We start from the raw sequence: 27,766 nt of genomic DNA, 5'->3' as shown, positions 1-27,766 counted from the left end.
TTGAGCCTGCATAGTTTTACAGCGAAGCTGTATATGGCTAGCCGATTCGTCCGTTCTTCCGTCTGTCGGTGCAAACCCCTGCGCACCCAAACTCCTCCGGCGCAAACCCCTGCGCACGCGCGAGAAAAAAAGAAAGGTGCGCGATTCGTCCACACCTCCTAGATAGCACAAGGCCTACCTGGCCCTGACCAAGGCGCTACCTGGCCCGAAATTTTCATTGACAAGGCTGATGTGATGAAAGCGGTGACGTCAAAATCACTGTTGCCTACTCGGGAATAGAATACTTAGAAGGTTTTTTTTGCGTTTGTAAATGATTGCCATCTCGATCTCATTTTTGGTGGTGATGTGAATATTAACATGTTGAGCAGTGATTCGTCAAAGGTTAAGCTGGATGTTCTATTAAAATCAAATGGCCTTACAAATGTTATTAATCTTCCAACAAGAGCGACACTGAATACGTCGACATTGATTGATATTTTTGTTAGAAATGTAACGCCGGAGAGAATCAGAGCCGGAGTTATCGCGGCTGAGTTGAGTGATCATTTGCCTATTTCTTTATGCTGTAGTAAAAAGGTGAACATGAAACAAAATTCGCCTGCAAATTTAATACAGCGTATTACGCCGCAAAATCTTTCCTCATTTGTAGACAAACTTTCGTTGGTACCGTGGGACACTGTATAATATTACAGATGCTTGCGCAGCTTACGAAAGATTCCTTAAAATTCCTAAACCTGTATATACAGAGAGCTTTCCTTTTGTGCGCTTAAAACAAAGGAGAAAAATTCCTAAGCCCTGGATAATCTCCGACCCGGCAGCAAAAATTCGGGAGAAAGATACAATGTTTAGGAAATTTATTAATAAAAGAGATCCAGATGCACTGAGGAAGTTTAAAACTTTCCGTAACAGTTTAGACAAAGAGTTAAAAAGAGCAAGAAAACAACATTTTAATAATTTATTTACTTCCCTTTCTGGCTGCTCCAATGCTCTCTGGAAGAAGCTGAACTCAGTGTTACATTGATCAGCACTGAACTCAGCACATTGATCAGTTAGCAACAAAACTCTCCGAAGTACTTGGCCTCATATATTGGAACGCAAGCATACTACCACGCAGTGTAATGATGCTAATTTACAATACTTTATTTTGTTCCAGACTTAATTATTGTCACCTAGTTTGGGCCTCTACGACGCAAACCAATCTGCAAAAAATCCATGTCTTGCACAAAAAGTTTCTGCGAGTTATTGCGGATGTACCCAGGTACTATCCATCTGAGCCCTTATTTCGCAGCTACAACATGATGCCAGTAGCAAATATTTATGATCATTGCCTGTACAAGCGATATAAAGAAGAGATAAAAAATAATACCTGTTTCTTGCGTCAGTTAGCGAGGTTGAAATATCACTCTACTACATATAATACGCGAAATTTTGAAACATGGGCAATAGATACTTGTAGGACAACATATGGCTTACAAATGTTAAAAAACCGGCTGCCAAGGTTATTGAATACACTATAGAAACAAAATATAGAGCCCGATAAAATTACTTTTGCGGACCTTCGAAAATACTTTAGTGCGTAGAAGAAGAAAACAAAAAGGGAAACAAGAATAGTATAGTTGGTGTATAATTTTGCTGCACTTTTACTGCGGAGTTATCTGCGCTTTCTGCGGTGCATTTTGTGTGCGATGGTCTCTGGTGGCGTTCTTGTATGGATAAAGTGTCTTGAAAGCTGAATGTTTGTACTTCATAACCTGTAATTTGTATGACGATGTCTGAATATGGAATGAGTTTTATCTTTTTGTATGCATGGATTTCAGTGAGTGTTGACTATAACTCATATATATTATATAATTTGCTGACTGCTACGTGAAGTTGCCAGTGCGGGGGCCTGCGGCCTTGTCAAGCTGCAATGCGACAGCTTTTTCTGTAGGCCTCCGGCATGGTGTATTTCGGGTGCAAATAAAGTTATTATTATTATTATTATTATTATTATTATTATTATTATTATTATTATTATTATTATTATTATTATTATTATTATTAGATTCTGTGGCAGTCGGGCCGGGTAACATGACGTCAGGGGTCAGAGTGAAAAAGCCTTGTGCTATCTAGGCGTTGCTGGATTAGCTGCGCCAGTGTTGATGTCGTTGGTCTCCATTGCAGCCGAGCGCGCGCACAGCAGTTTCTCCCCAGCTCCAAAATGCGTAGGCCACGTGTAATACGCACTCATGAGCAGCAGGCAGCTTTCTATCAGCAACGCCGCGAGCAGAACCGGGAACGAGCTCGTCTACGCCGTGCCGATGCTGCAGCCTGGGCACAAGAACAGGGTTATGCAGCAGAACGCAAGCAGCAACTGTACACCGAGGATGTGGCAGCCTATCAAGCCATTGTTTAATGAACCGTGGGGATTAATTGAGGGATAAACACCGGGGCAGCTTGTTTCAGCTTCGCTGGTTAACCATCTCTACGGAGTCCTTGGGCGGTGATTCTTTTATAGTTATTGCAAAGTGTCTCGTGATAAGTTATAGGGCACATTGATAAATAAGTGCCTCTGGGATTACTCCCTCTTTTCTGCCCTTTTTTGCATCGCGTGTCGCATTCCTTTAGCAAAGTGATAAAAATGTGGCCGCATGAAGTCTTAGCCTGGAGTCATCATCAGTTTGACAAGTTATGTTGGGGCACATGCTTTTTTATGAAAACAGTCTTCATTTCACTTCATTGTTGATCATTCCATTTTCCAGTGAAGCATCTTTGAATTATTCAATGAAGTGCCACGACTGCTTCACAGTACTGTCATGGTCTTGTGCAGGTCTATGATGGCTACCGACAAAACTCCACTGGGTAGAACTGTGCACCGTCTGGCTAGTGCGCTTGAACTGGATCGTGATAACTTGGTTGCATCTTGGGCTGCCAAAGACGGTGTCGACGATGTCGCTGTGGGGGAGACTGCATGGAGGTGTTACCTGGAGAGATCGCACGCGTGTTCTCCCGTTCATCCACCAGTTGGCCACATTCTCGACATTGATGTGAAGGATCGTTCCGGGATGAAAGATGTCCTGCTTGCGCTTCAACATATTTGTGGAGACACTTTGATGTTTTCTTTCGCAGCTGTGTTTCCGGACAGTGTGAACAAGAGAATGGAGCCAGCGACTGAAGATGACTGCCACGCATACTGTGATGGCCTGCACGTGGCCACATTTCGAACTCCAGTAAAGTCACCGAGGTCTCCAATGTCTGCTGGCAGTGTTCCCAAAAATTTTATGTCGTCATTAAATCTGACGACATCTTCCAGCTGCAGTTATGAAGAAAATAGCTGTTCACTGCAACCCAATGGGCATAATTTGCTGTCATCTTTAGACTTAGATAATTATAACATTATTAATCTAATTTTGCCTTGCGAGGTAAGCATTCACGTTGAACTACTGTCACTTGCATCCAGTGGCCTCGGTGACTGGCGCCTGCTCCTGCCACGGTCTGCTCCCGAGCCCGGCCCATTATATCCAACCGCTTCGTTCACGCATGATATCAGCTTCTGGTTGAGCGAGGGGTTCAATGAAAAGAACCTCTTGGCGCTGATATACGACACAGCGGGTGACTTGCTTCGAAGCATGGAGCTTGTCGATGATTACGTGGACGCCAAAACTGGACGCCGCAGTCGATGCTACAGACTTTGTTACCAGTCCCTGTGGAAAGCCCTGAGCCAAGAAGCTGCGCGAGATTTTCATTTGGCACTGGGCGTTGCTGTCAGCCAAGTGCTTCCTGTGGAAGTCAGGTGACTGGATGAAATGAATGTTTTTACTTGCCACTGCGATTCCCCGACTGGCTGAAGAGTACAGGCCACAGGTGCACATGTCTACGTACTCTACATTAAATACTCCACTAACCTCAAAGCTTGTTCGATACTCTGAACATTACTTGAACTGGCTTAACAGGACATGTTTGGGAAATTGATTTACTACCATGTTTTCCGGTGCATAAGCTAGATGTGGTTTTCTTACAATATTTTCGTCGGTGCGTCTTATATGGTGCAAATAAAATATGGAATGTGCTGAGGGCGGCAGGTGTTAAATGGCACCACTCGGAGCACGTGTGCTTGCTGACCCACGCAAGCTCGCTTTCTAAGCTTCTGTGGATGCCCAGATATCGCGAAAAATGTATAAAATGTGGATTTCTTACAAAATTTTCGTCGGTGCGTCTTATATGGTACGAATAAAATATGGAATGTGCTGAGGGTGGCTGGTGTTTAACGGCACCACTCGAAGCACGCGTGCTTGCTGACGCATTCGCTTTCTACGCGCCTCTGCACGCGCAGATATCGCGGTCGTACGCCTCGAGGCGCGGTACGATGTTGTGAGATCGCGCAAGCATATCGCTATCCGAACGCTTATTTTGAATCCCAAGTCACCGCGTAGGTGATGTTCAATTTGGGCCTTGCCGTGCTGACAGCCACTGACAAAGGCGCGGCGCCTGCCCACTGGGAGAGATAAGGAGCTACTGCCCCGAGATCAGCGGGCGGATTCTGCTTTCATCCGCGCCGCAGTCGCCGCTGCTCCTGTATGCGGAGTGTCTGTTTCAAGTTGCAACTTTGTCGAACGAACGACCTCGCAAGGGTCAGCGAACGCCTGCAACGAATGTTCTTGAGTGGAATTTTGACATTATGTTATTTGCGACACATTGAACTGGGCAAGAAATTCCCCCCGATGGTCGACGAGCATGCCGATGCAACCATGGAGGAAGGAAAATGAGAGGCCCTACCCCCTCCGCGCGCTAGGAGAAAGGTGTGGAGGAAGTCACGCGGCATTTTCTACAACATAGCTGTAGATGTCGACCCTCTCGTACATTTTTCAGTGTCCGTGCCTCAAGGCACGGCCGCTGGATAAAAAAAAAAGTGTTTTATCCGCCGCGGCGCTGCCATTCAGGGACTGTTGTCTCGGAGAGGCATAGAAAGTGCGTGAGAAACGCGCTTCGAACGTCGTGGAAACCGACGCGTCCTGTCCCCGAGAGCTAGCGCCGTTCGGCCCAGCCAAGCGGTCGAGAATGAAACTACGGCTGTCACTTCCGCTCTCGTAGCAGCCCACCTGACGTAGCAGCCCCCTTTTCTTTTTATCCAGCGGCCGTGCTCAAGGCTCCAGTGCCCTCTGTGAGGAGGCGAAACAACCCAGTAATAAATGTGCTGACACCTGGCGTAGCAGGGTCAAAGCTAAGAAGCCACCCAGTACATAGTTTCATATAATTACTGGAGGGAACTGCAGCGCTAGTGCCTACGGAAGCTGCAATCGGGACGGTTCAGCCCGCATCCGAATTATGACAAGAACATGGATTTGCCTAGACTTCATTCTGGCTTTAGCGCATCTCTTCGACTTTGTCAATGCGTTATTTTCAACGAAGGGCTGTGTGATAAATAACTGTATAAACATTAATAAAAGGATCTGCCGGCAAGATTCGAACACAGGACCTCTAGCACAGAAGCGCGACACTGAAACCATTACACCGCGGGCGCATTTTTTTCTTTATTTCCAGACATTCGGCAAATACATCAATACACCTTGCTGCCACCAGCTGACAATATTTCCTTTCCCACCATTGCGCTTTCAGCTTGCGGTTGAGATTACGAAACTTTCATTTTGAGATCAATAACAACAGTTCAACGTCGTACGTTAATTACTGAAACACTTCACCTAGTTCACCCACATTTTCAGTAAAGAGATTACTGTTCTCAGATTTATATCACAATTTCTCACAGCCATGCGGTTTCTCCGGATGCTCTGAAGGCCGAGAAGAAAGAACATAAGGTATACTATCTTACCTTGGAGCTAAATAACGAATACCATGTGCTGTTAACGGTATTATTTTTAAAATAGTTATTGGCATAATATCCCAAAAATCCGCGCTCCAACAGTCAGAAAAACGTGTTCTATAGATTAGGGTTTCTTGCAAATTAAACGGTTAGCCCCCACCGGTAAATATTCTTTTTTTCTTCTAGCCATGTTCTCACAGGCAATGTATTAGTACCTAGTTTAAAAAAGAATATTTTCACTCCCCCTGGCACCATCATTAGTTTCACGCGTTTTAGCATACCTTTCCCATGGCCTTTGCGGTACATTAATCAATACAATGGTTCTGGGAATATAATGTCTGTTAAATCCGAGCTTATCTGCTTACGTGTCAGTGTAGCCAAATGTTCTATGGAAAAGTGGTGGTTTAAAAATCTAAATGTCACGACCACCTCACGTAGAAATTTACTCGTTCCGTGACACCCACCCTCCTTCATCGAGACAACAAAGTGAGGTAAGGCATCGCTCAATCGGACTTAAATAACTGTTCGCAGAAAATTGTCATGTCCCGCAAGAACAAAAATCTGGAAACCAGTTGCGTTAAATGTAAGTTCGGTAATGACAAGCCCCTGACCTAACTTGCGAAACAAGTTGTTCCTGCTTGTTCTTTCATATTCTGACTACCACACAAACACAGCGAATGCTCTATGGAATTTCTTAAAGTTGAAGCGGGAACAGCTCAGGACTTGCATGAGCTACCACAGCTTGCTCACCAAAAAGATTCTGCAAATAGCCGCATGTGCGAATATTGAAAGGTCACGCCTGGCCCACTTATCAGTTTGAGCTTTTAATTCCTGCACCTTTCCATTCCATAAATCTTTGGTGTCTCGATGCGTGCCTAACGGTGCACCAAGATAAATCCCAGGTGAGAGCGTCCACTGCGTACCTTCAAAAACATGCGGCGTTGTTTGCCACCGACCATGCCATAAAGCGACACACTTATTCAGTTTTATATCAGTGTCTTTTATGTAACAAAACTCACGCATAATTCTCATATAGTAGTTCGAACGATCACCTTATCAGCGCTGAAAACAACATCAGATGCACTTCGCACTCATTTAGGCTGAAGCCACGCACGTCCGGACTATCGATATATTTTTCTACAGGGAACCTATTGCGAACGAAAGAGGTGCACCCCTGACGAACACACTTCAATCCTTTCAGTTAGCTCATGGTTGGTAATGAGGTTAGTTGTACAATTATTGTATGCAACTCCCTCTCCGTGATCCTACTCCGACATACTCAAGAATTGAAAACAGGAGATTGTGACATAGTCTGTCGAATGTCGTTCCTAGATCAATTTGTAAATAAAGACTTCCCTAAAATTTGCATCACAATTAAGTTTCAAGTATGCTGTGAGCCACATGAATATTAATAAATATAGACGTCCCTCTTATCCCGCACGTCTGATATGATCCTACTAAAGCACCAATAGCGTTTTGTAGTCTTTGCGCAAATATCTTCATTAAAACTTTATAATATACATTTGTCAGCGTAATCTGTCTGTAGCCTGTGACTAAGTTTATTCGCGTCATCGCTTTTTGGTATCCAGACTGTATACGCCATCCTAAAGACAATGGCAAATGACCTTCTTGATACACGCTCCTTAAAAACATGTCCTAATACAATGGCTATCTGTGAGCAGAAGGCTTTGTAAAAAGCTGCTGTTAAGCTGTCAAGTCCTGGCGATTTTGCAGGGTTAAGGTCTTCAACGACTACGCCAGAGACGCATGCTTCGACAAGCGCCATATAACGCCTTTATGAATTTCTTGTGGGCGAGCCAGACAGACAAAGAACTTTATTAATGGTCCTGAGGAACCGGCGTTAGGGTACTTCCCTTTTCATGGAGTCCCCGTAGCCGTCGCGGGCCGCACCCACGTCGGGGTCGGAAGATCGTGGTCCTCCGCCCTGTCGCAGGCCCTCTGGAAAGCCCGTAGTTGCTCTGAGAGGTCGCCGCTCTTAAGGGCTGCCTCCCAGTCGGTTAGAGTGGTTAGCGATGAGCAGCGTAACGCAGGGCATTGCCAGAGCATATGGGACAAGGAGCAGTACGCTTCCCCACAGTCTGGACAGTGGAGTTCTACATTAGGCGCGAAGTGACTGAATCTGCCCCTGGAGGGAAATGACCCCGTTTGAAGCATGCGAAACGCCGACGATTGTGGTCTAGTAAGTTTAGGGTGTGGTAGCGGAAAGGCCCGCCGAGCAAGTTGATAATGTGTCAAGATTTCATGGAAGGTGAGAAGCGAATCCCTGTACAGCCCTAAGTCGCCACCCGTGAGTCCACCTGAACCGCCGCGGTGTGTAAGACCTCGCGCACAGTCATGGGCCAACTCATTGGCGTTAACAAGCTCAGAGTGTACATTGATTCCCATATGGGCTGGGAACTATTTGATGCTATGAAAACCAGCAGCCCCCTCGCTGCCGAGGATGGCCGCCGCCTCCTTTGAGATCGAGCCGGAGGCGAAAGCTCGGGCTGCCGATCTGGAGTCTGTAAAGATATTGGAACGTAGAGGGTCCTTCAGTGCTATAGCTATAGCAACCTGCTCGGCTACTGTTGAAGAAACCTTCCGCACGGATGCTGAATTAATCAGAGTGCCATTGGAGTCAACCGAAACTACGGCATAATGATCAGAGCACTCGTACTGGGCGGCGTCAACGAAACATGCCAGATTCGGAGTGGCAGCAGCCGCTTTTAACAGGGAACGAGCCCTGGCTACCCGGCGCCCTACATTGTATTGAGGGTGGACGTTACGTGGCATGGGATCTACCTTGAACGTATCTCGGACCATGGGTGATAGGGTCACGTTGCGCTCCGTGATTTCCTGGTGACCGCATCCAAAGGATTCGAGGATGCGTCTCCCCGCTCGCGATGATGATAGTCGAATTATTTGAGCCACTCGTTGGGCCTCGATCACCTCTGATAGGGTGTTGAGCACGCTTAGTTGCATGAGACGCGCGGTGCTGGTAGTGAGTGGTAAACCCAGCACGCGCTTGATGCTTTTGCGCATGAGGGCGTCGATTTTGGCCTCATCCCGTTTAGACCAGCGCAACGCGAAGGCTACATAGTTAACGTGGCTCATCAGAAACGCGTGGTAGAGGCTGAGTAGATTGCTCTCGCTTAAACCCCCTCTGCGGTTCGTGACCCTGAGGATAAGCCGAAGCATATTCTCCGTCTTCGAAGTAATGCGGGCTATGGTCTGTGAGTTGCCCCCGCGAGATTCCAGCAAGAGTCCGAGGACCCTGATGGCATCCACTCTGTGAATTTTGTTGTCCGCCCCTCGTATAGAGGGCTATGGGAACTTGATCTAAGGGTGTGGAGCACCTAACCCCCCGTCGGGTGGGCCTATACAATAGAAGTTCGGACTTGGTTGGTGACAGACTCAGGCCCGTGTCTAGTAGGAAGTGTTCTGTGATGTCGAGCGCCTCTTGGAGCGCACTCTCAACTGCAGCGTCAGACCCTCCCATGCACCACACGGTAATATCATCCGCGTAGAGGGCGTGACCCGTTCCTCTTACTGTGGCCAGTCTGTCCGAGAGGCCCTTCATGGCGATGTTAAACAGTAGAGGAGAGATGACCGCCCCTTGCGGGGTGCCTCTGACTGCCAATGTAAATTCCTTGGATTTGATTTGCCCTATTTTGACAGTGGCCTTTCGATCCCTCAGGGAGGAGCTAACGTACGCATGGAATCGTGGCCCCAGGCCCAGGTCAGAGATGGCGTCTAGCACGAACCGGTGCGAGATGTTATCAAAAGCCTTGGACAAGTCTAGCGCAAGGATGCCCCGAGTGTCTCTAGTGACGTCATCAACGATTTGCCTCTTTATAAGTAACATGACGTCCTGTGTGGAGAGTGCCGGCTTAAAGCCGACCATGTTGTGAAGGGATAACTCATTAGTTTCTATGTGCCTACATATACGGTTGTGAATGGCATGTTCGGCCACCTTACCGACGCAGGACGTAAGCGAGATGGGTCGCATGTTCTCCGGCGCAAGAGGTTTGCCTGGTTTCGGGATGAGCACCACTGAGGCTGATTTCCAGGAGTCGGGGACTAGGCCCGTTTCTCAAATTTTATTGACCTCCCCGGTGAGCAGCGCAACTGATTGTTCGTCCAAGTTCCGGAGGAGCTTATTGGAGATGCCATCCGGGCCCGGTGCAGAGCGACCGTTGAGCGTTTGCAGCACCTCCCAGATTTCGGATTCCGTGAAGGGGGCGTCGAGCTCCCCCACCGCTCCCCCCTGATAACAAGGATAATCCCCGTCACCGGAGTGGCCCAGCGGAAGATACTTTTCGGCCAACTCTTGCAAGAGGACGTGTTCAAATACGCCCACCGCCTTTTGATTATGAACTATGCGATCGATGGCTAGTCTCTGATTGCTTTTGGTTTGCGAATCGTCGAGTAAGTGTTTGAGCAGGTTCCATTTGCCCCCCGTTCTCATCTGCCCATCAACCGAGGAGCACACTTCATTCCATTGTTGTTTGGACAGTTCGATGGAATGAGTTTCAATTGTACGATTGAGCTCCGCAATTTTCTTACGAAGCCGGCGGTGGAGTCTGTGCGTTCTCCAGCGGCGCAGGATGGAGTTTTTGGCTTCTAGGAGGTGCGCAAGGCGCGCGTCCATACGATCTACCTTTAGATCGGTCTTAACCACCTTGGTCGCAGCTTGTACGTCCTTCTGTAGTCTTGTGAACAGACTATCGAGATTATCGTAGTCGGTCTGGTCCGCCTTCCGTATTTTCCGGAAGGCATCCCAATCCGTCACTTTAAATTCCCTGGTAGGGGCTGTGCTAATCGTTAGGGTAATCTCCACAATGAAGTGGTCGCTGCCCAGGTTCTCTTGCAAATTTTGCCATCCTGCTCCGGGGGCGTTCTTGACGAACGCCAGGACTACCGACGTGCCGGTTCGCGTCAAGTATTGAGCAGCCGTAATCAATTCCAGTGAGCAGTCAGCAACTGCCTGGACAAGGAGATTGCCCTTGGTGGATTGGCGGGGGTATCCCCAGGCATTGTAGGGGGCATTGAAGTCACCCGCTATCACTATGGGGGCTCACTTGCTTAGGGCCACCGCCTTTGTCATGATCGTGGCGAATGGCTGCCGTTGATCCGACGGCGAGCTGTATATGTTTAAAAGGAAGACACTGCTCTTAAGCCAATTGTTAGGGATAATTTCGACCATAATGATTTCCGCCCTAGTTTTGCCAATTGGTAATTTGTGTACTTGAAAGGAGCACTTCCGTGCGACCAAGGTTGCTAAACCCCGATTTCCTTCCTCCCGTATCGATACAACCCGGTATCCCGGAAAGGTGGGCGCGTCATCGAGAGTTTATTGTGAAAGAATTACGTGCGGTTTGACCGCCTGTGCCGAAACGAATTGCTGCAGCGGAGCTTTGCACCGTTGGAAACTGGCACAGTTCCACTGCCACACAACCAACTTATTGGGATTGACCGCCATGGTGATTGCCTTGGATTGGCCATTCCACCGTCTTGTTGACGGGGACGGTGCTTGCGGGTAAAGGTGCCCGACGGGGCTCCCTCGAAGGCTGTCTAGCTGTAGCTAACGCGGCCTGTGCACTTTCCAGGGACGCCATCCTTTTGAGGAGGACAGTCACGCTTTCAGCGAGCTGCTGAATTGCCCGCTGCATGCTTTCTAAGTCTTTGTTATTGGACTCAGTCTCCATAGAGTCAGCGTCCCCCTCTGAGGGCGCGGCTGTGGCTCCCCTGAGGGGGGCACCTGTTGCTTCTCGACTTGCGAGAGGTACGACTTACGGAAAGACTCAAAGTCGGCCCTCATCTGCTGCATTTCTGCTTTGAGTCGAGCGTTCTCTTGCATGAGTTGAGCGACTCTGGGATCAACTTTATGCTCCGGCAATGCTGCCTGCGTTACCTTTGAAGCCGGCGTCGTCTGCTTCGACTTGACACGATCGGCCCAGGTTGGCGTTTCCTGGATCCGAACCCGGGAGTTAGAGTGCCCTCGGGAACAAGAGCGCCCTCTGGAGAGGCTGCGTTGTCGACCAGAGGGCGTGACGGAGCGCTCCCTCCTGGGGGCTCCCGCCGCGCTGGAGCCACGTGGCCTGTTCTCCTTGGCCAGCTGTTGCTGCTGGTGCTTGTTGTTGGCGCGCTTACGGCGCCGTCGGCGTCTGCGTACGACGTATGGGACTTGAAAGCGCTGCTTACACGTTTTGTCCGCCGTAAGATGCGGGCCTCCGCAAAGGGCGCACTTCGGCGAACACTGGTGGTCATTGGGTGGTGAGCTTAGTCCGCAGCCCCGGCAATCCTCATTGGTGGGGTTGGGGCAGACGTCCGCGCGATGTCCCAAGCCGCCACACGCGTAGCACACCTCGGTTTGGCGTTTGCAGAGCGTGCAGCGCAGAAGGCTGACGCCGCACATGACATAGTTAGGCACTTTCATGCCGTCGAAGAGGACAACCACTGTGGTGGTGTTCTTAATTCGTTTGACTTCCAGAGCCTTCGGGTTACGATGGTTGACGATCATGCGCTGGAGTTGGGCCTCGCTGATGTCTGCGTCGACCCCTCGTATGACCCCTTTGCAGGTGTTGTCTGGGGCCGCTATGTATGCGGCCACTTTGTACAGTCATTCGCTTATGCGGATTTCCTGGATTCCTGCATAAGCGGCGGCGTTCTTCTTCTCCGGGGTGGATACGACGAGAACGTTTTGAGTGAAATTAGGGCAGATTACGTCGCCCTCAGTTTCTGTGGGGGCTAGTGCAGCCGCCATGGCCAAGGCTTGAGCCAGCTTGATTTGGCTTATCTTCTTGACGTCAAGCCCGCCCCTTGGGCGGACAATAATTCGTATGTGCTCCCTAGGTAGTCTGGGGAGCCTCGACGAGGCTGCGAGACGTTGCAACACGCCTTGCGGGGCAGCCGTGCGGCAGCCACCCTTCGAGCCTACGTGAGCTCTCTTGCTCGTTGAAACTGGTGTTTCTTGCCGGGCTTTCTTGTTCTTGCCCAACGCTGTCGTCCAGCCTGGGCTGTTGGCTTCTTCGGAGGAGATTTCCTCTGCTACCACCATTTCTACTTCGGGCATACTGCCCCTCTTCGTCGGGTTAGGCCTAAGCCTACCCGCGCCTAGCGTCGCCGCGGCGTGGTCTACACAAAAAGTTCCACGGTTTCCGCGCAAAGGCCACTCACCGAAGGAAGTCCTCAGAAGAAACCGTGTCGAATGGCGTGCATTTCCGCGGTAGGTGACACAAAAAGCAGACCGAAAATATTTACGAAAGCGGGAACCGATCTTTCCACGTCCGCACTAGTCGGCGCCTTCCTGGGCGAGCCAGCATCTTGAGACACTTGGCACGTTTCAGTTTGAACACCATGACAGGTTGAGCCGATATTAGCAGAGATTGTGCGTGTTCGCAGAGTATACTACAAGCGCGGAAACTTTTACCCTCAGTGGTGTGCTTTGTCTTTCTTTTACAGCTCCGCTGGTAGCCCACATTCAGAGTGGAATGGCTGCGTTTTTTCCCTATTGTGCCATGTTATCGGGCCACAATGGCGACATTGTTGTGGTTTTGTACGCTCACACGAGTTGCTCTGTATAGTTTTCGTATACCGTGGCAAAGGCGTCGTGTGGGCAGGTTTGTGTCGTGTGGGCAGGTTTCCGTGTTGCGCTGTGTTATCTGGATCGTGCTCTCCCGGATGTTGCTGTGGCCAGGTGGGACTCGAGGAACTGAAACTCGTGAAATTAAAGCGCATGCAACGCTGAACGCAATGTACCGCGTGACGGCAATAGCAACGGATGAAAGAATATCCGCAAGAAATTTTCCCCTCTGGCGGAATCACGCTAACATGCTATCGCAGGCCGAAACCGTTGTTTGAGAATTTGTAGAATGAATGCCTTGCAGGTCAGTGACCGACGTGTAGTATTCCTGCTTTTGACAGTGGTTGGGGTATATGCAGCACGTAGAACGTTATTCAAGAGTACATAATCCTGGCATTTGAACTTCATGTTCAGCAAAGAGAGGGAGAGATAATTTAATTGAAAGAAGGCAGAGAGGTCGGCCTAAGCTAAAGCACTCTAGCTTGCTACTCTGCACAGGGGGAGGGGGAACGGGAACATAAAGGTGTGATGAGGGATGATGATGACATAGCAAGAGGGATGCGCAAAGGTGAAAGCAAGTTCAGCACTTTGATGATAAACATTCAGAAATGTCATCCATGAAGCCATGCAGCCAATCAGGTTTCGCATCAAGTCTGTAGTCACCAATTTGAGTGAACTTAAGAATAGAGGCGTTAGGACGAAGCTGGTGTGGGCCTCCCCTGTGTGAACAGCACAAGCGCCAAACAAATATAAAGAGCTGCGATAAGCGGCTCTAGCACGGCGAGCACTTGTAGGGCTCTTTTAGCGGCCGGAGTCTCGAGACCACCGAGAATCACGCGCATTGATTCTACTAGGTGCTTCAGCATTTTTTGTACACTCTCCTTATTGTGTTCATCTCCTTGCTTGCCCGTAGTGTCACAGGTTTTATTGGCCCTATAATTCTTGGCTTCATGGCGCAGAAGACTGCTAGTGCCCGCTGGCATGGCCTTGGGCCTAGAGGGCAGCAAAGGCCATTCCTTGTCTGTCTCAGCCGGTGGAGGTGAATGTTTGCCGCGTGCTTTCGTCGACCTTGAATTATCAGTAGACGCCGTTACCGTCCTCGATGCACGCACAGGCGTGGTACCTGTGCCACGCTAGGTAGTTCTCCTGAAATGGTTTTGTGGTACTTCTGTCGCGAGCGTTGGTCACTTTGGCGAACCGATTGAGTAGCCTCTTTACGGGAAGATTGGTCTCTTGCCATTTTCGAAGAATACGAACCTCCTGTTTCATCTTCGGGCATTCTTTCGAAGTCGCTTCGTGAGAGCCAGTACAGTTGGGACATTTAAATGAGGACGCCTCACAGTCGGTGGTATCATGCTCTCCACCGCAACGAGAGAAGGTGGCTTTGCTTCTACAAACAGCGCTCGCGTGTCCTATCTTGTGACATTTCCGGCACTGAATAGGCCTCGGAACGAATGGTCGTACTCGGTGTATAACGTATCCCACTTTGACAGACGCTGGTAATGTCGAAGAAGCAAACGTTAACTTGATACATCGGGAGTGCCCCAAGCGGTGAATCTCGAGAATTTGCACTGATGACGCCAAAAGACTCTTGAGGTCCGCATGCTTGATTTCAAGCTCCACGTCGGAAATCACTCCAGTTGTTGTCTCCTTCCCGTAAGTAATAAAGGAGCGGACGGGGATTGCGCTTAACTGTGGAATGGTCTTTTGAGTTGGCACGGAAGCAGCATTTGGAGCACCATGGCTCATACAGCGCACCTTTCCACTTCGCAGGCGATCTTCGCGTTCCTGCTGCTGCTGTGTCCGTGCACAGCGTATTCGGAGTATGACCCTTCGCAACCACTACTACTATCAAGCAAGGCCACAATCTACCAGCAGACCGGCAACTATCTCCACATCGACCCACTACAACTACTGCGCCCAGCCTTCTGCGCACCATCATCGTCAACCGTGTCGTCACATCGCAGTGGCAACTTAAGCGGCTGTCCGAGCGTCAGTCCGTTTAGTTGGCACGGAAGCAGCATTTGGAGCACCATGGCTCATACAGCGCACCTTTCCACTTCGCAGGTCTGTAAAAACGTTTCGCTTTATGCTAAGAAAAGTGACGACCCATTTTTGCTATTGCTTCCGTGCCAACAAGTGCTCTGTGAAATTGTCGCAGATTGTTTCTATATGGCGTTGCTGTTATTGTGCTCAGGTGACGTGGAAACTAATCCCGGTCCTACTACGCGTACTGAGGCATTACTCGATCTGCAGAATTTGCCATCAAATCCTTCTGAGCAGACGGAAGTTCTTTTCCGGCTGTTAAAAGACCTTCAGGCTCGTTCTGTACAATCTGCTAAGGGTCAGGCCGAGTTGGTTAACGACGTCAAGGCTATTAAGGTTGGTCAAAAGAACATCGAGACAAAAATGGAATGTATCCAGAAAAGATTAGACAACCTTGAAGAAAAAACAAATGTTTTAGACCATCTCCACGATGAAATGACTGGCATTCAGGCGTCCGCTCAAGCCCAAACAACTCGGCTAGACTCTTTACTAATGCGCGTTGACGAACTTGAGGACAGATCGCGACGCAACAACCTCATATTTCATGGCATCCGTGACTCTCGGGAATCGTGGGAACAGTCCGAATCACGCATAAGAGAAGCACTAACCGGTGTAATCGACAGCCTGCCTGACACGGCAATCGAACGTGCTCATCGCATTAGTCACTACACGCCTAATAAGTGTCGCCCAATTGTAGTTAAATTCACCAACACGAAAATAAAAGACAAAGTACTTTCTATGCGCGCACAGCTGAAAGAAAAGGGTATTTCTGCCTCCGAAGATTTTTCGCCCGCCACCCGTCACGTCCGTAAAAAAACTAACTGAGTGCGCTACAAGCCAGCCCCAACCACGCCCTTTCCAGTTAAGCTACACCAAACTAATAATGAATAAAAAACAGTTCGTCTATGACCCGGCAACAGACACCGTCAACGAGCATGCGCCATATGAACCACGAGATAACGGCGGGCATCCAAATTCCCAGCACGTGCCCAGTTAGGAAAACGTGAGGGGATGTGGACGAGAATCACGCATAGTATCTGTGTTCTTTACAAATATTCGAAGCGTCATGAATAAGCGCACTTCCTTAGCATCTGCATTGGATACTTGCAACGCCGACATTTTTGTGCTTACCGAAACGTGGCTACATTCACAGATTCACGATAACGAAATTCTTCAAACCGCACACCATTTTTCACTGTATCGTTGTGACCGTACAAAGCGTCAGGGAGGCGGCGTGCTCTTAGCCATTTCTAAAGATTTCCCATCTCAGTGTATTCATGTCAATACTGACCTCGAAACGGTTTGGGCCATCATTGAAATAAATCACCAGAAGATAATCATTGGCGTTTGTTACCGCCCCCCAACTTATTCATCTAATTTCGTAAATGAGATGCATGATGTCATTAATATTGTTACATCTCGTCATCCTACATTACCTTTATTTTTGCTTGGCGATTTTAACTTACCGAACATCATATGGAATACTGAACCTCCAACTTTACACCCTTTTTCTTCATTAGCCAATGAGTTCTTAGACATGTGCTCTGTCTTTTCACTTTCACAACTTGTTACTGAACCCACACGCACTACCGAATCCGTTGAGAACACACTTGACCTTGTATTAACATCGCGGCCTGACCTAGTTTCCGACATCACCTATTTACCCGGCTTGAGCGACCATTCAGCACTTTCGTTCGACATAAATATTTTGCGGCCAAAAACCGGTAAAAAATTCAAATCTTTTCGAGACTACGCGAAAGGAAATTTTGAAGCCATCAACGCCGAATTATTTGCTTTTCTAGACGTATTTATAAACAACTTCGACAGCCGTACCGTTCAGACCAACTGGAATATGTTTGCTACAAAGATTGCTGAGCTAACAAACAAATACATCCCACTGCGCACCATTGCATGTAATCTAAACGCCCCATGGTACAACATCCGTCTCAAGCGCCTGTCTAATAAAAAGAAACGCCTGCACAAATTAGCCAAACGTTCACCTAGCGTAAACCGCTGGACCAAATACAAACTGGCGGCAGATGAGTATGTAGCCGCACTTAAGCAAGCCAAAGATCACTTTCTTGGCAATACCTTGCCTTTAATGCTTAAAACCGACACCAAGAAATTCTGGCGCGTCATTAACCCCAAGGCGAACGACATAATAACCTTAATCGACAGCTCTGGAAATGTTATTCCAACTAATCAATGTGCGTCCGCGCTTAATGATGTTTTCATGCACAACTTTTCATCAACTACACACATTACTCTTCCATCCACGCACGACTACGATTACCAAGCAATGTTTCCCATAATCATTGAACCAGCAGGCATCGTGCCAATTATCTCATCTTTAAAACTATCTTCGGAACGCGAAATTTTTGAAAAGCCCTAGCTGTTACTCTTCAATTTTCCTAGGAATGATCTTCCAACAGTCGCTAGATAAGGGTTCTTTGCCTGATGAATGGAAGATTGGGAAGGTGATCCCACTCCATAAGTCGGGTGACAAGCATTCTCCATATAACTACCGCCCTATCTCGCTCACTTCCATTCCATGTAAGATGTTAGAACATATACTTGCCTCAAATCTTGCTAGCTTTCTTGAAACTCATTTTTTTCACCATCGCAACATGGCTTCCGCAAGACGTATTCATGTGAAACACAACTAGTTTTATTTACGCACAAGCTAAACGTCATTCTTGACCGCTCTTCAACTGCCGACTGTATATTTTTAGACTTTTCGAAAGCGTTTGACAAAGTGTGCCATAACCTTCTAATGTTTAAGTTGCATCGAATTAACATTGATCCCTGACTGCTTGCATGGCTTGAGTGCTTTCTTTCTAACCGTTCGCAGTTTGTCTTTGCTAATGACTCAAACTCTCAACCGAGCAGAGTACAGTCCGGCGTACCTCAAGGGTCGGTACTTGGTCCCCTCCTTTTTTTAATTTACATAAATGATCTACCCTCTTGTGTTTCCTCTAACATTCACTTATTCGCCGATGATTGTGTAATTTTCAGGGAAATAATATGTGACACTGATATATCTTCTCTTCAATCCGACCTTAACGCTATTTCTACTTGGTGCCAATCATGGTCAATGGAATTAAATATTAAAAAATGTAAATTTATGCGCGTGTCCAGAACTTCTAACCAGCTTCCTTCTTACTGCATTAATAATCTCCCCTTAGACTCTGTTTCCTCCTACAAATATCTTGGTGTCCATATTACTAGAAACCTCTCGTGGTCCATGCACGCTTCTTACGTAATTAAAAATGCTAACCGCATGCTGGGATACCTAAAACGCAATTTCACTAAGGCACCATCTTCCCTAAAATTAATGTTATACAAGTCACTAGTTCGCTCAAAACTTGAGTACGCCGCAGTAGTTTGGGATCCCTTTCAGAAAAACCTAATTCACTCTTTAGAAATGGTACAAAATAACTCTGCTCGTTTCGTTTTTTCTAATTATAACCGAACTGCCAGCACTTCTGTAATGAAATTAAACCTTGATTTGCCATCTTTAGCCTGTCGCCGTAAAGGCCTTAGACTTTCACTTTTTCATAAGATATTTCATCATCCTTCACTTCGCGACGAACTTATCTCCCCTCCTCAATACATTTCATCAAGGTTAGATCACAATAACAAAGTTGGAATTTCATTATGCCAAACCAATGTCATGTCTCATTCATTCCTTCCGCGTACATCTGCCGAGTGGAATCGCCTACCAGCCTCAACCGCTACTATTGTTGACCATCAGCACTTCACGGCAGTGTTAGATAACATTATATAACTGGAGCATTTCATTCGTGTTTTTGTACTACCAATTGTATAACTGTTTTTGTATTACCGGAACACTGTATTACTGCACTGCATGCACCGTATTTAATTTTATTGACCAGCACTCCAGGAACACTCAGATAACATTGTATAACCGAGAACCATCTATTTCTGTACTATTAACTATTTTGCTGCACTGTACTTTTTTTGTATTTGATGTAACCACTCCCCTCTTTAATGCCTCTGGCCCTGAGGGTACACGAAATAAATAAATAAATAAACTTCTCAAGTATTTCGGAATTTTTCACATCTATTGTCAGGATGCTCTTGCGAGCGTTGATCCTGATCTCGTTAATTTGCCTAGGGGCCACACTTTCAAAATATTCGGTTAGAAACTGCCTGCTGAGGGAGTTCACGCTGTGTGACGTTGAGAGCGGCACGTAAGAAACCATGAAGGATTCTTGCTCACTCTGATGCAATGAAGTCGCCTCAGTCGACATACGGCGCATCATCATACGGCGGCCCATGACTACGGTGTACTCGCTGTCAGAGTCCATGGCTTCTGGCGTTGAGCTCTCCCAGGAATCGAGCTGGTCCGAGCTTCCAAAGGCACGTCGTCCAAAAATGAGCGATGAAGTAGACGACTGACCTTGTTCAGGTGGTCGTGGGAACATCTTCTTGCTCATCCTTGATAAAGTGACTCTCACGAAAATGGCAAGAACGAAAAAAAAAATGCATAAAAGGGAGAGGCCCAGAGCACCAGTTAGCTCAGGGTACTTCTTTCTCTTCCTCATGTTCAGTAACAACTTTCTTTTGCGCATATTAAAACACATGTTGCTCAACTTGCCTGTTTCTCGCAGTACTCGTGACAGCACGAACTCGTTTGAGCAGAGCGCGTTCGAGGGTCATACACATCTGCGCAGGTCAGTGGCGTAGCCAGAAATTTTCTACGGGGGGGGGGGTGCTACGCCGCTGGCCCCATGTTTATATCAATATATATATATATATATATATATATATATATATATATATATATATATATATATATATATATATATATATATATATATATATATATATATATATATATTGAAATACCACGGTTGAGACGACGCTTTATTCCAAGAAGGAAAAATGGCGCCGACGCAAAAACGAACACGAGCCGATGATTGATGATGACTTTGTACAGATGAAGATGAAGTCCGCATAAATGCTTACACTCATTTCCCCCGTGGACGGAAGCGGCCAGCCTGGCCGCACATTAGACAGTGGAACGGATATGAAAGGGCTTCAGGCGAGAAACGTGCACGATCTCTGTTCCGCGGCAGCGTCGGTCGGTTGGAGCCTCAACAGGTGTAACGCGATAGTTCACCGGCGAGGTCTGCTCGATGACTTTGTAGGGGCCAAGATATCGAGACTCAAGCTTCTCACATAAATCGGGTGTTCGCGCAGGGGTCCATAGGAGCACATCGTCACCAGGGCGGTAGGAAACGGCGCGATGAGAGGCATCGTACCGATGTTTGCGATCGTCTTGGCTGGCTACAGTGTTCATACGGGCGCGACGACGACATTGGGCAAGACGAGACACAAACTGGTCGCAAATGAATGGTGAAGCGTTGACGGGGCCAGAGAAGAAAGAAACGTCGAGTGATGAGGTTGGATGGTGGCCGTATACTAAGAAAAACGGAGAGTATCCGGTGGTCCGTTGAACAGACGTGTTGTAAGCAAATGTTACAAATGGGAGAATCGCATCCCAGTTACGATGATCAGGTTGAATATACATGGATAGCATGTCACACAGCGTGCGATGAAAGCGCTCTGTTAGGCCGTTGGTTTGAGGGTGGTAGCTAGACGTTGTCTTGTGCACGGTGTTGGACGCTTGCAGAACTTGATTAAGAGTGCTTGAAAGAAATGTCTTGCCTCGGTCGCTCAAAAGAACGTGAGGCGCCCCATGACGTAAGTAGACAGCCTACAAGAAGAAGGCCGCTACTTCTGAGGCAGCTCCTGAGCGTATTGAGGCTGTTTCAGCGTACCGGGTCAAATGGTCAACAGCAGTGACGATCCATCGGTTGCCGTCTGGAGTAGGTGGGAGTGGCCCGAAAAGGTCAATGCCGACGACAGAGTAGGGTTGTGCTGGACAAGGAAGTGGTTGTAGGGTCCCGACCGGAGCAGTAGTAGGTCGCTTACGGTGTTGGCAAAGCGTGCACGAGGCAACATATCTAGCTATGCTCGTGGAAAGGCTTGGCCAGTAGAATCGGCTGCGTATGCGCTCGTGTGTTTTGTTGTAACCCAAGTGGCCTGACGTCGGGTCATCGTGTGAGGCCTGCAGAACTGCAGCGCGAAGAGAGCGCGGTAGAACGGGAACCCATCGATGGCCTTCTGGGTGAAAAAGGTACCGGTAGAGCACGTCGTCTTCAAACTTGAACAGTTTGAGTTGTTTCCGTAGCCTGGCATTCGGCGGAGATGAAACACCGCTAAGGCGATTGATGATACTATGGCAATAGGAATCGGCGCGTTGGTGAGTGGAAAGCACTGAAAGGCGGTTTGGTGAAGTCAAGGAAGAAATCGGTGTAAGAGACGAAGCGTCCTCCGTGCGGCCAATTTGACAAGGTGATGTGATGTGCTCCGATGATGGTGGTAATGGGCATCGTGAAAGAGCATCGGCATCTTGGTGCTTCCGTCCGGACTTATATATGACATTGAAATCATATGCTTGCAATCGGAGTATCCAGCGGCCAAGGCGCCCGGACAAGTTTTTGATCGTCGACAACCAACATAGGGCATGGTGGTCGGTCACAACCGTGAAATGTCGACCATGGAGGTATGGACGAAATTTCTGAATGGACCAGACAACAGCCAAACACTCTTGTTCGGTTATCGAGTACTTCTTTTCCGCGGAAGTGAGAGTGCGGCTTGCATATGCAACAACCGTTTCGCAAAATTCGTGGTCGCGCTGCAGCAGTACGGCACCAATGCCGTGACCGCTGGCGTCAGTATGCACTAATGTGGGCGCCTTGTCATCAAAATGACAAAGAACAGGTGGGGATGTTAGTGCGCGCTTGAGTTCTTGGAACGCGGCTTCACACTGATCGTTCCAATCGAAGGAACTGGAACTAGCAAGGAGCTTGTGGAGGGGCGAGGCAATGCTGGCAAAGTTCCGGATAAAACGTCGAAAGTATGAAGCGAGTCCAATGAAGCTGAGCAGTTCTTTTGCACGAAGTGGACGTGGAAAGTTGAGCACCGCGGAAATTTTATCCGGATCGGGCTGGATGCCGTCTTTGCTAACGAGATGACCCAGGACTTTAATCGTTGTGCTAGCGAAACGGCACTTCCTCGTGTTTAGTTGAAGTCCGGCATTAGAAAGGCATGTGAGCACTTCATCTAAGCGTTGCAGATGGTCAGTGAAAGTCGAGGAAAACACGACGATGTCGTCGAGGTAACATAGACATGTTTTCCACTTGAGGCCGCGAAGAACCGTGTCGATCATTCTTTCAAATGTGGCGGGAGCATCGCATAGACCGAAAGGCGTTACATTAAACTCATAAAGACCATCCGGAGTAGAAAAGGCGGTCTTTGCTTTGTCCGCTTCGTGCATTGGGATTTTCCAATATCCGGAGCGAAGATCAAGGCTGGAGAAATATAGCGCGCCTTGCAACGAATCAAGGGCGTCATCGATACGGGGCATCGGATATACATCCTTACGGGTGATCTTGTTTAGTGCACGGTAGTCAACACAAAATCGTACCGATCCATCCTTCTTCTGCACCAAAACGACGGGTGATGACCAAGCACTGGCGGAGGGACGTATGACGTTTCTTTTCAGCATATCGGCGACGTTCTCCTCGATGATTTTGCGTTCGGCCAAAGAGACTCGGTAGGGACGACGGCGTACAATAGTCTGGCCATCGGTGTCGATACGATGGAAGGCAACGGAAGTCTGTCCGAGGGACGAAGTATCCATATCGAAGGAGGCCTGGTGCTTCGTAAGCAATTTTTAGCAACGCTTCATGTTGAGCAGCAGTAAGGGCAGGGCTTATCACGGAAGTAAGGGCAGATGAAGCAGATTTGTCCTGTTGAGGAAGAGCTGGCGAGGCGGCAAGAGGAAGCAGGGAGACTGGTTGGGTATCCACATAACAGGTCACTGCGGAGCCTTGAGGTAGGAGGATTGTCTCAGTGGTCGCATGTAAAGCGATGATTAATGCAGAGCTTTCTTTGAACCGCACCATGCAGGAAGCGAAGACAATCCCACGGGCAAGACAGCGACCGTAAGGAGTGATGAACACGTCGCCATTGGTGATGTCCTTAGAAGAGAGACTTATGACTTGCTCGTGGCCGGGAGGCAGTACAGAATCGGCAGCAGTGAGAAAACGCAGTCGTGGCTCATCGGTACACCCGCCGCAATGAACTGTCTCGCTCATATGGACTACACGTTGATGGCAAGAGATTAAAGCGTACGCTGACGAGAGAAAGTCCCAACCTAAAATTAGTTCATGAGCGCACGGGAATAAAATCGCGAACTTAATGTGATGACAGATACCATCAATGAAGACGCGTGCTGTACATTGGGCTGATGGTCGAATGATTGCTCCATTAGCCCCAATCAGGGATGATCCAGTATAAGGCGTCTTCACTTTCCGCAGACGAGAGCACAGGTCGGCACGCATAACAGATATAGTAGCTCCCGTGTCAATCAGAGTTAACAAAGGCACACACTCCACAGACACCAATAACATGTTCGAAGGACGTTCAGGAGGACTTGGAGCACTTCGCGGTAAGAAGGTGTCGCACGCGATCAGGTTCTGGCATGGCACTGTCGACACGGCGGCAGAGCGCGAGGATGTCCTCAATGCACGAGGTATACGATTCGCCATAATGCTGGACGCGCTCAGACAGCCTCTTTTTCGCAACTTCCGAACGAACCGTGGGCGTGCCCAAAATCCGCCGTAGCTGCTCCCTGAAAGACGACCAAACACGGAAGTCGCTCTCATGATTCAGGAACCATGTCTTGGCTACCTGAGAGACGTAAAATGGCACGTTGTTTAACCGCGATGTCTCGTTCCAGTTGTTGTATTCGCTGACACGATCGTAGTTGTCGAGCCAGTCTTCAACGTCCTCACCAGGCAAGCCAGAGAAGATTTCAGGGTCGCGATACCGGTTGTTGGCAGGGCTGGGATTGGGGGTGGCTGGCACTTGAACCGAGATGGTGGATGCTGCGGTCTGGTCTTGCGACATGGCGGCCTCTTGGCGTAAGCGGCGTCCCGAACGTAGCTCCAGGAGAGATCTTGAAGTGGATTGAGGTCGAAGGGATCTTAAAGCGCATCCACCACTTGAAATACCACGGTTGAGACGACGCTTTATTCCAAGGAGGAAAAATGGCGCCGACGCAAAAACGAACACGAGCCGATGATTGATGATGACTTTGTACAGATGAAGATGAAGTCCGCATAAATACTTACAATATATATATATATATATATATATATATATACATGGGGCCAGTGGTGTAGCCGGAAATTTTTTTCGGGGAGGGGGGGTACATTGCAGCTCGGCCTCCTCCTTAAGAGTGTTAGGGTTGGCGTCTGACACCACGTGGCGAGCGGTCATTCACCCCCCCCCCCTCCTGAGCCGGAGCCCACGAGCGCCGGAGAGGTCATTCGCCCTACCTCCTGAGCGGGAGCCCACGGGGACCTCTTCCACTCCTCTCATGGTCGTGGCATCGTGTGTGCTTACCTCATCCCCCCACCTTCTCTTGGCCGGACCCCACGACGCCGGAGAGGTCATTCACCCGACCTTCTCCCCGGATTCGTCGATGAGAGGATCGACCTCTCCTTCCCGTACTTGGTATTGCAGGAGGAGGGGCCTTCTCTCCGTGCCTGTCACGTGTCCTTCGACGGAAGCAAGATCCCGCCCACACTTGTAGAGAGCCTATTTAAGCGGCTCCGAAATGTACTTTTGATATACTTCTTACTTGAGACTTCATAGTTCATGCTTTTCTTATTTCCTTTCAACTACCTTTGAATAAACAGTGCAAGTTTCGCACTAGCAAATCGTCTCGCCTCTGCTTGGTCGCCATGATGTACTGGATGCCTGCAGCCCGCCGACAACGCCACGCTACCCAATAAGTAATGTCGGTCGAGCTTCGATAGGCAGGCGTCGCTAGTTCTCGGCAGCAGTACGGTACGCTACCCTGGAGTACGCAACAAGAGGAAGCTTTAGCTCGGGTGCTCCTATTTAAATACATGTAGAAGGGGAATTCGTTTTTCCCTGCAACCACTTCACCAAATTTGAGGAGCGTTCTTGCATTTAAAAGAAAAAGTTTAATTCTAGTGACTGCTGCTTTCGAATTTTTCATTTAGGTGGTCACTTATTTATTAAAAATTGGCCAAAATCGAAAATTTTCAGAAAACGAAACTATCAAGTTTAAAACTCCGTGACTCAACAATGAAAAATGATATCACAATTCTGTGAATTGCATCTAATCGTACATCTACAGCGGACAAAATAGATATGTTACACATGAATCTCAAAAAAATTTAGTGTTCTGGAAATACGGCTTTTGCAGAACCCTTGTACACAACGTAACCAATTCACGTAAGATACAAATTGACATAGCAAACTTGTCCGCTTTGACTGTTATAATAGGTGTCGTTTACAGAACCACAATATCTGTTCTTCATGCATAGCTATTAGTTTGTAAACGTCGTGCTTTTATTTTTTCAAATTTTCGAATTTTTCAAGATATATTAAACAAAATTCAGGCCCTAAATCGAAGTTCTGTTTCCAACAGACACTAGGATTTAACTTTCTCTCTCAAATGCAACCAATTTCAATAAAAGCGATAAGCAGGATTATCTCAGAGAAACGTTTCTGCGTTTTACAAGTATTTGAATAGGCCGCGTCGGATTGGGCGCGAGCTAAAGCTTCCTCTTAAACAATTTGTCGAGTGATCAAATACATGAATAATAACTGCATTGTCATTTCCAAAGATGCTGCAAACGAATTCTTGGACGCTACACACTGTCAAAACAATAAAATATGTATTTTTTCATAAAAGAATATATTCGTATGTGCCAAAAATTTTGCCCAAGATAACTGATATCAATGCTTCGATATTTTTGTCTATTTATTAGGTAAAGAAAATATCACACGAACTTTTAGAACTATATCAGTTCGAAACGAGGAAAGCAGTGCATGCCGCTAATATGAAAAATTAAAAGGCAATGAGCTGAACAAGTTGAGGACAAATATGTTAATGAAACTTTGTCATTCAAGAACCGTGCTTACATTCTTGTATATATGCAATGGCCAGTGAAAAATCTCAATGACGCTGTCGTTTGTTCCAATGTATTACGCAGGAGTAGCTGTCCCCTGTCGTGTATCGTGAGTAATTGCACCGAAGTTATAGTCGCGATAGAGAGCACGTATAAAAAGCAGGAGTTCTGCAAGATATACGAGGGCAAGTCAAATGAATGTGAGCCAACAATGGGGTACTTAATTAAAAGTAGTCTTCATGAGAATTTAGACATTTGTCCCATTGACTAACGAGTCGCGTGATTCCCGTCTTATAAAACTCCTTGGGTTGCTTCTTCAAAAAGTCTGTATCTGGTTCCCTTGAGCTGTTTTTTCGGTTGCCCCAAAATGTAGGAGTCGCAAGGTGACAGGTCTGAGCTGTATGGCGGATGTTGCAGCGTTTCCTCCTTGAACTTTGACAGTTTTGTATTAACCACATATAAGCGACGTGGGGACAGGCATTGTCGTGGAACAAGATGACACCATTGGTCAATTTTCCACGTTGTTCGTTCTTGATTGCGACACGCTGCCGTTCTGGCGTTTCACAATATCGAAAACAATTGATAGCCTCTCAAGATTTAGCAAATTCTATCAGTAATGGACCCTGACGATAGAAAAAAAGTCACCAACACCTTTCCAGCGGAAATGATGGCCGTTGCGTTCTTTGTGCGTGGTAAATTCGAATGTTTCCACTGTAAGCTTTGCCGTCGTGTTTCAGGCTCGTAGTACTGGCACCAAGGTTCGTCCCCGATCACAATTGCAAACAAGAAGTCGTCATCCTCATTGTGATACCCGATCAGATGAGTCAAGGCAGCGCGAAACTTCTCCGTGTTCTCGCGATGGATCAAAATCTTGGGGATCCATTGCGCACCAAAGAGCCGATAACCGAGAAGCTCATGAATTATGGCGTGAACCGAACCGTGACTGATGTTCAGACGGTCTGCCAGTTCATTGATGCTTATCCTCCGTTCTTGTTTCATCAGCTCATGAACCTTTGAAATTGTGTGGGGGGTGATTGCATGATGGTTTTCGCGCGGTCTTGGAATGTCTTTGCAACGTCCTTTGAACCGTTTGTTCCAACGCTTCACAGTGGTCAATGAAATGCAGTGTTCAACGTACACGGCAGCCATACGCCGATTAATTTCTGTTTTGGAAACACCTTCAGCTGTCGAAAACTTCGCGACACCGAGCTGTTCAAATTCTGAAGTGTCCATTATGTGACGCAACCATATTCAACCCAGTGTATGAGAGCATCAAAGATCATTTATCTTCACACC

The 27,766-nt window shown here is 47.8% G+C and overlaps 1 protein-coding gene across 7 annotated transcripts in view; it reads left to right on the top strand.

Moving 5' to 3' along the window:
• The window catches only part of LOC142558590 (ferredoxin-fold anticodon-binding domain-containing protein 1 homolog), a 161,735-nt gene extending 146,287 nt beyond the window's left edge, over positions 1–15,448 (top strand). For 4 of the 7 annotated variants that reach the window (XM_075670733.1, XM_075670732.1, XM_075670731.1 and 1 more), the window contains one exon: positions 2,807–4,049. In XM_075670733.1, the coding sequence (XP_075526848.1) occupies positions 2,807–3,773 (967 nt within the window). In that variant the 3' untranslated portion in view covers positions 3,774–4,049. Of the gene's footprint in view, positions 1–2,806; positions 4,050–15,152 lie in introns of those variants that run through there. The other 3 variants (XR_012823038.1, XM_075670736.1, XM_075670737.1) reach the window with 3 other exon arrangements.
• Positions 15,449–27,766: the final 12,318 nt, after the last annotated feature.

This window comes from Dermacentor variabilis, chromosome 9 (genome assembly GCF_050947875.1).
Source record: "Dermacentor variabilis isolate Ectoservices chromosome 9, ASM5094787v1, whole genome shotgun sequence".
NCBI lineage: Eukaryota > Metazoa > Arthropoda > Arachnida > Ixodida > Ixodidae > Dermacentor > Dermacentor variabilis.
This window is presented reverse-complemented; position numbering and strand designations above follow the sequence as displayed.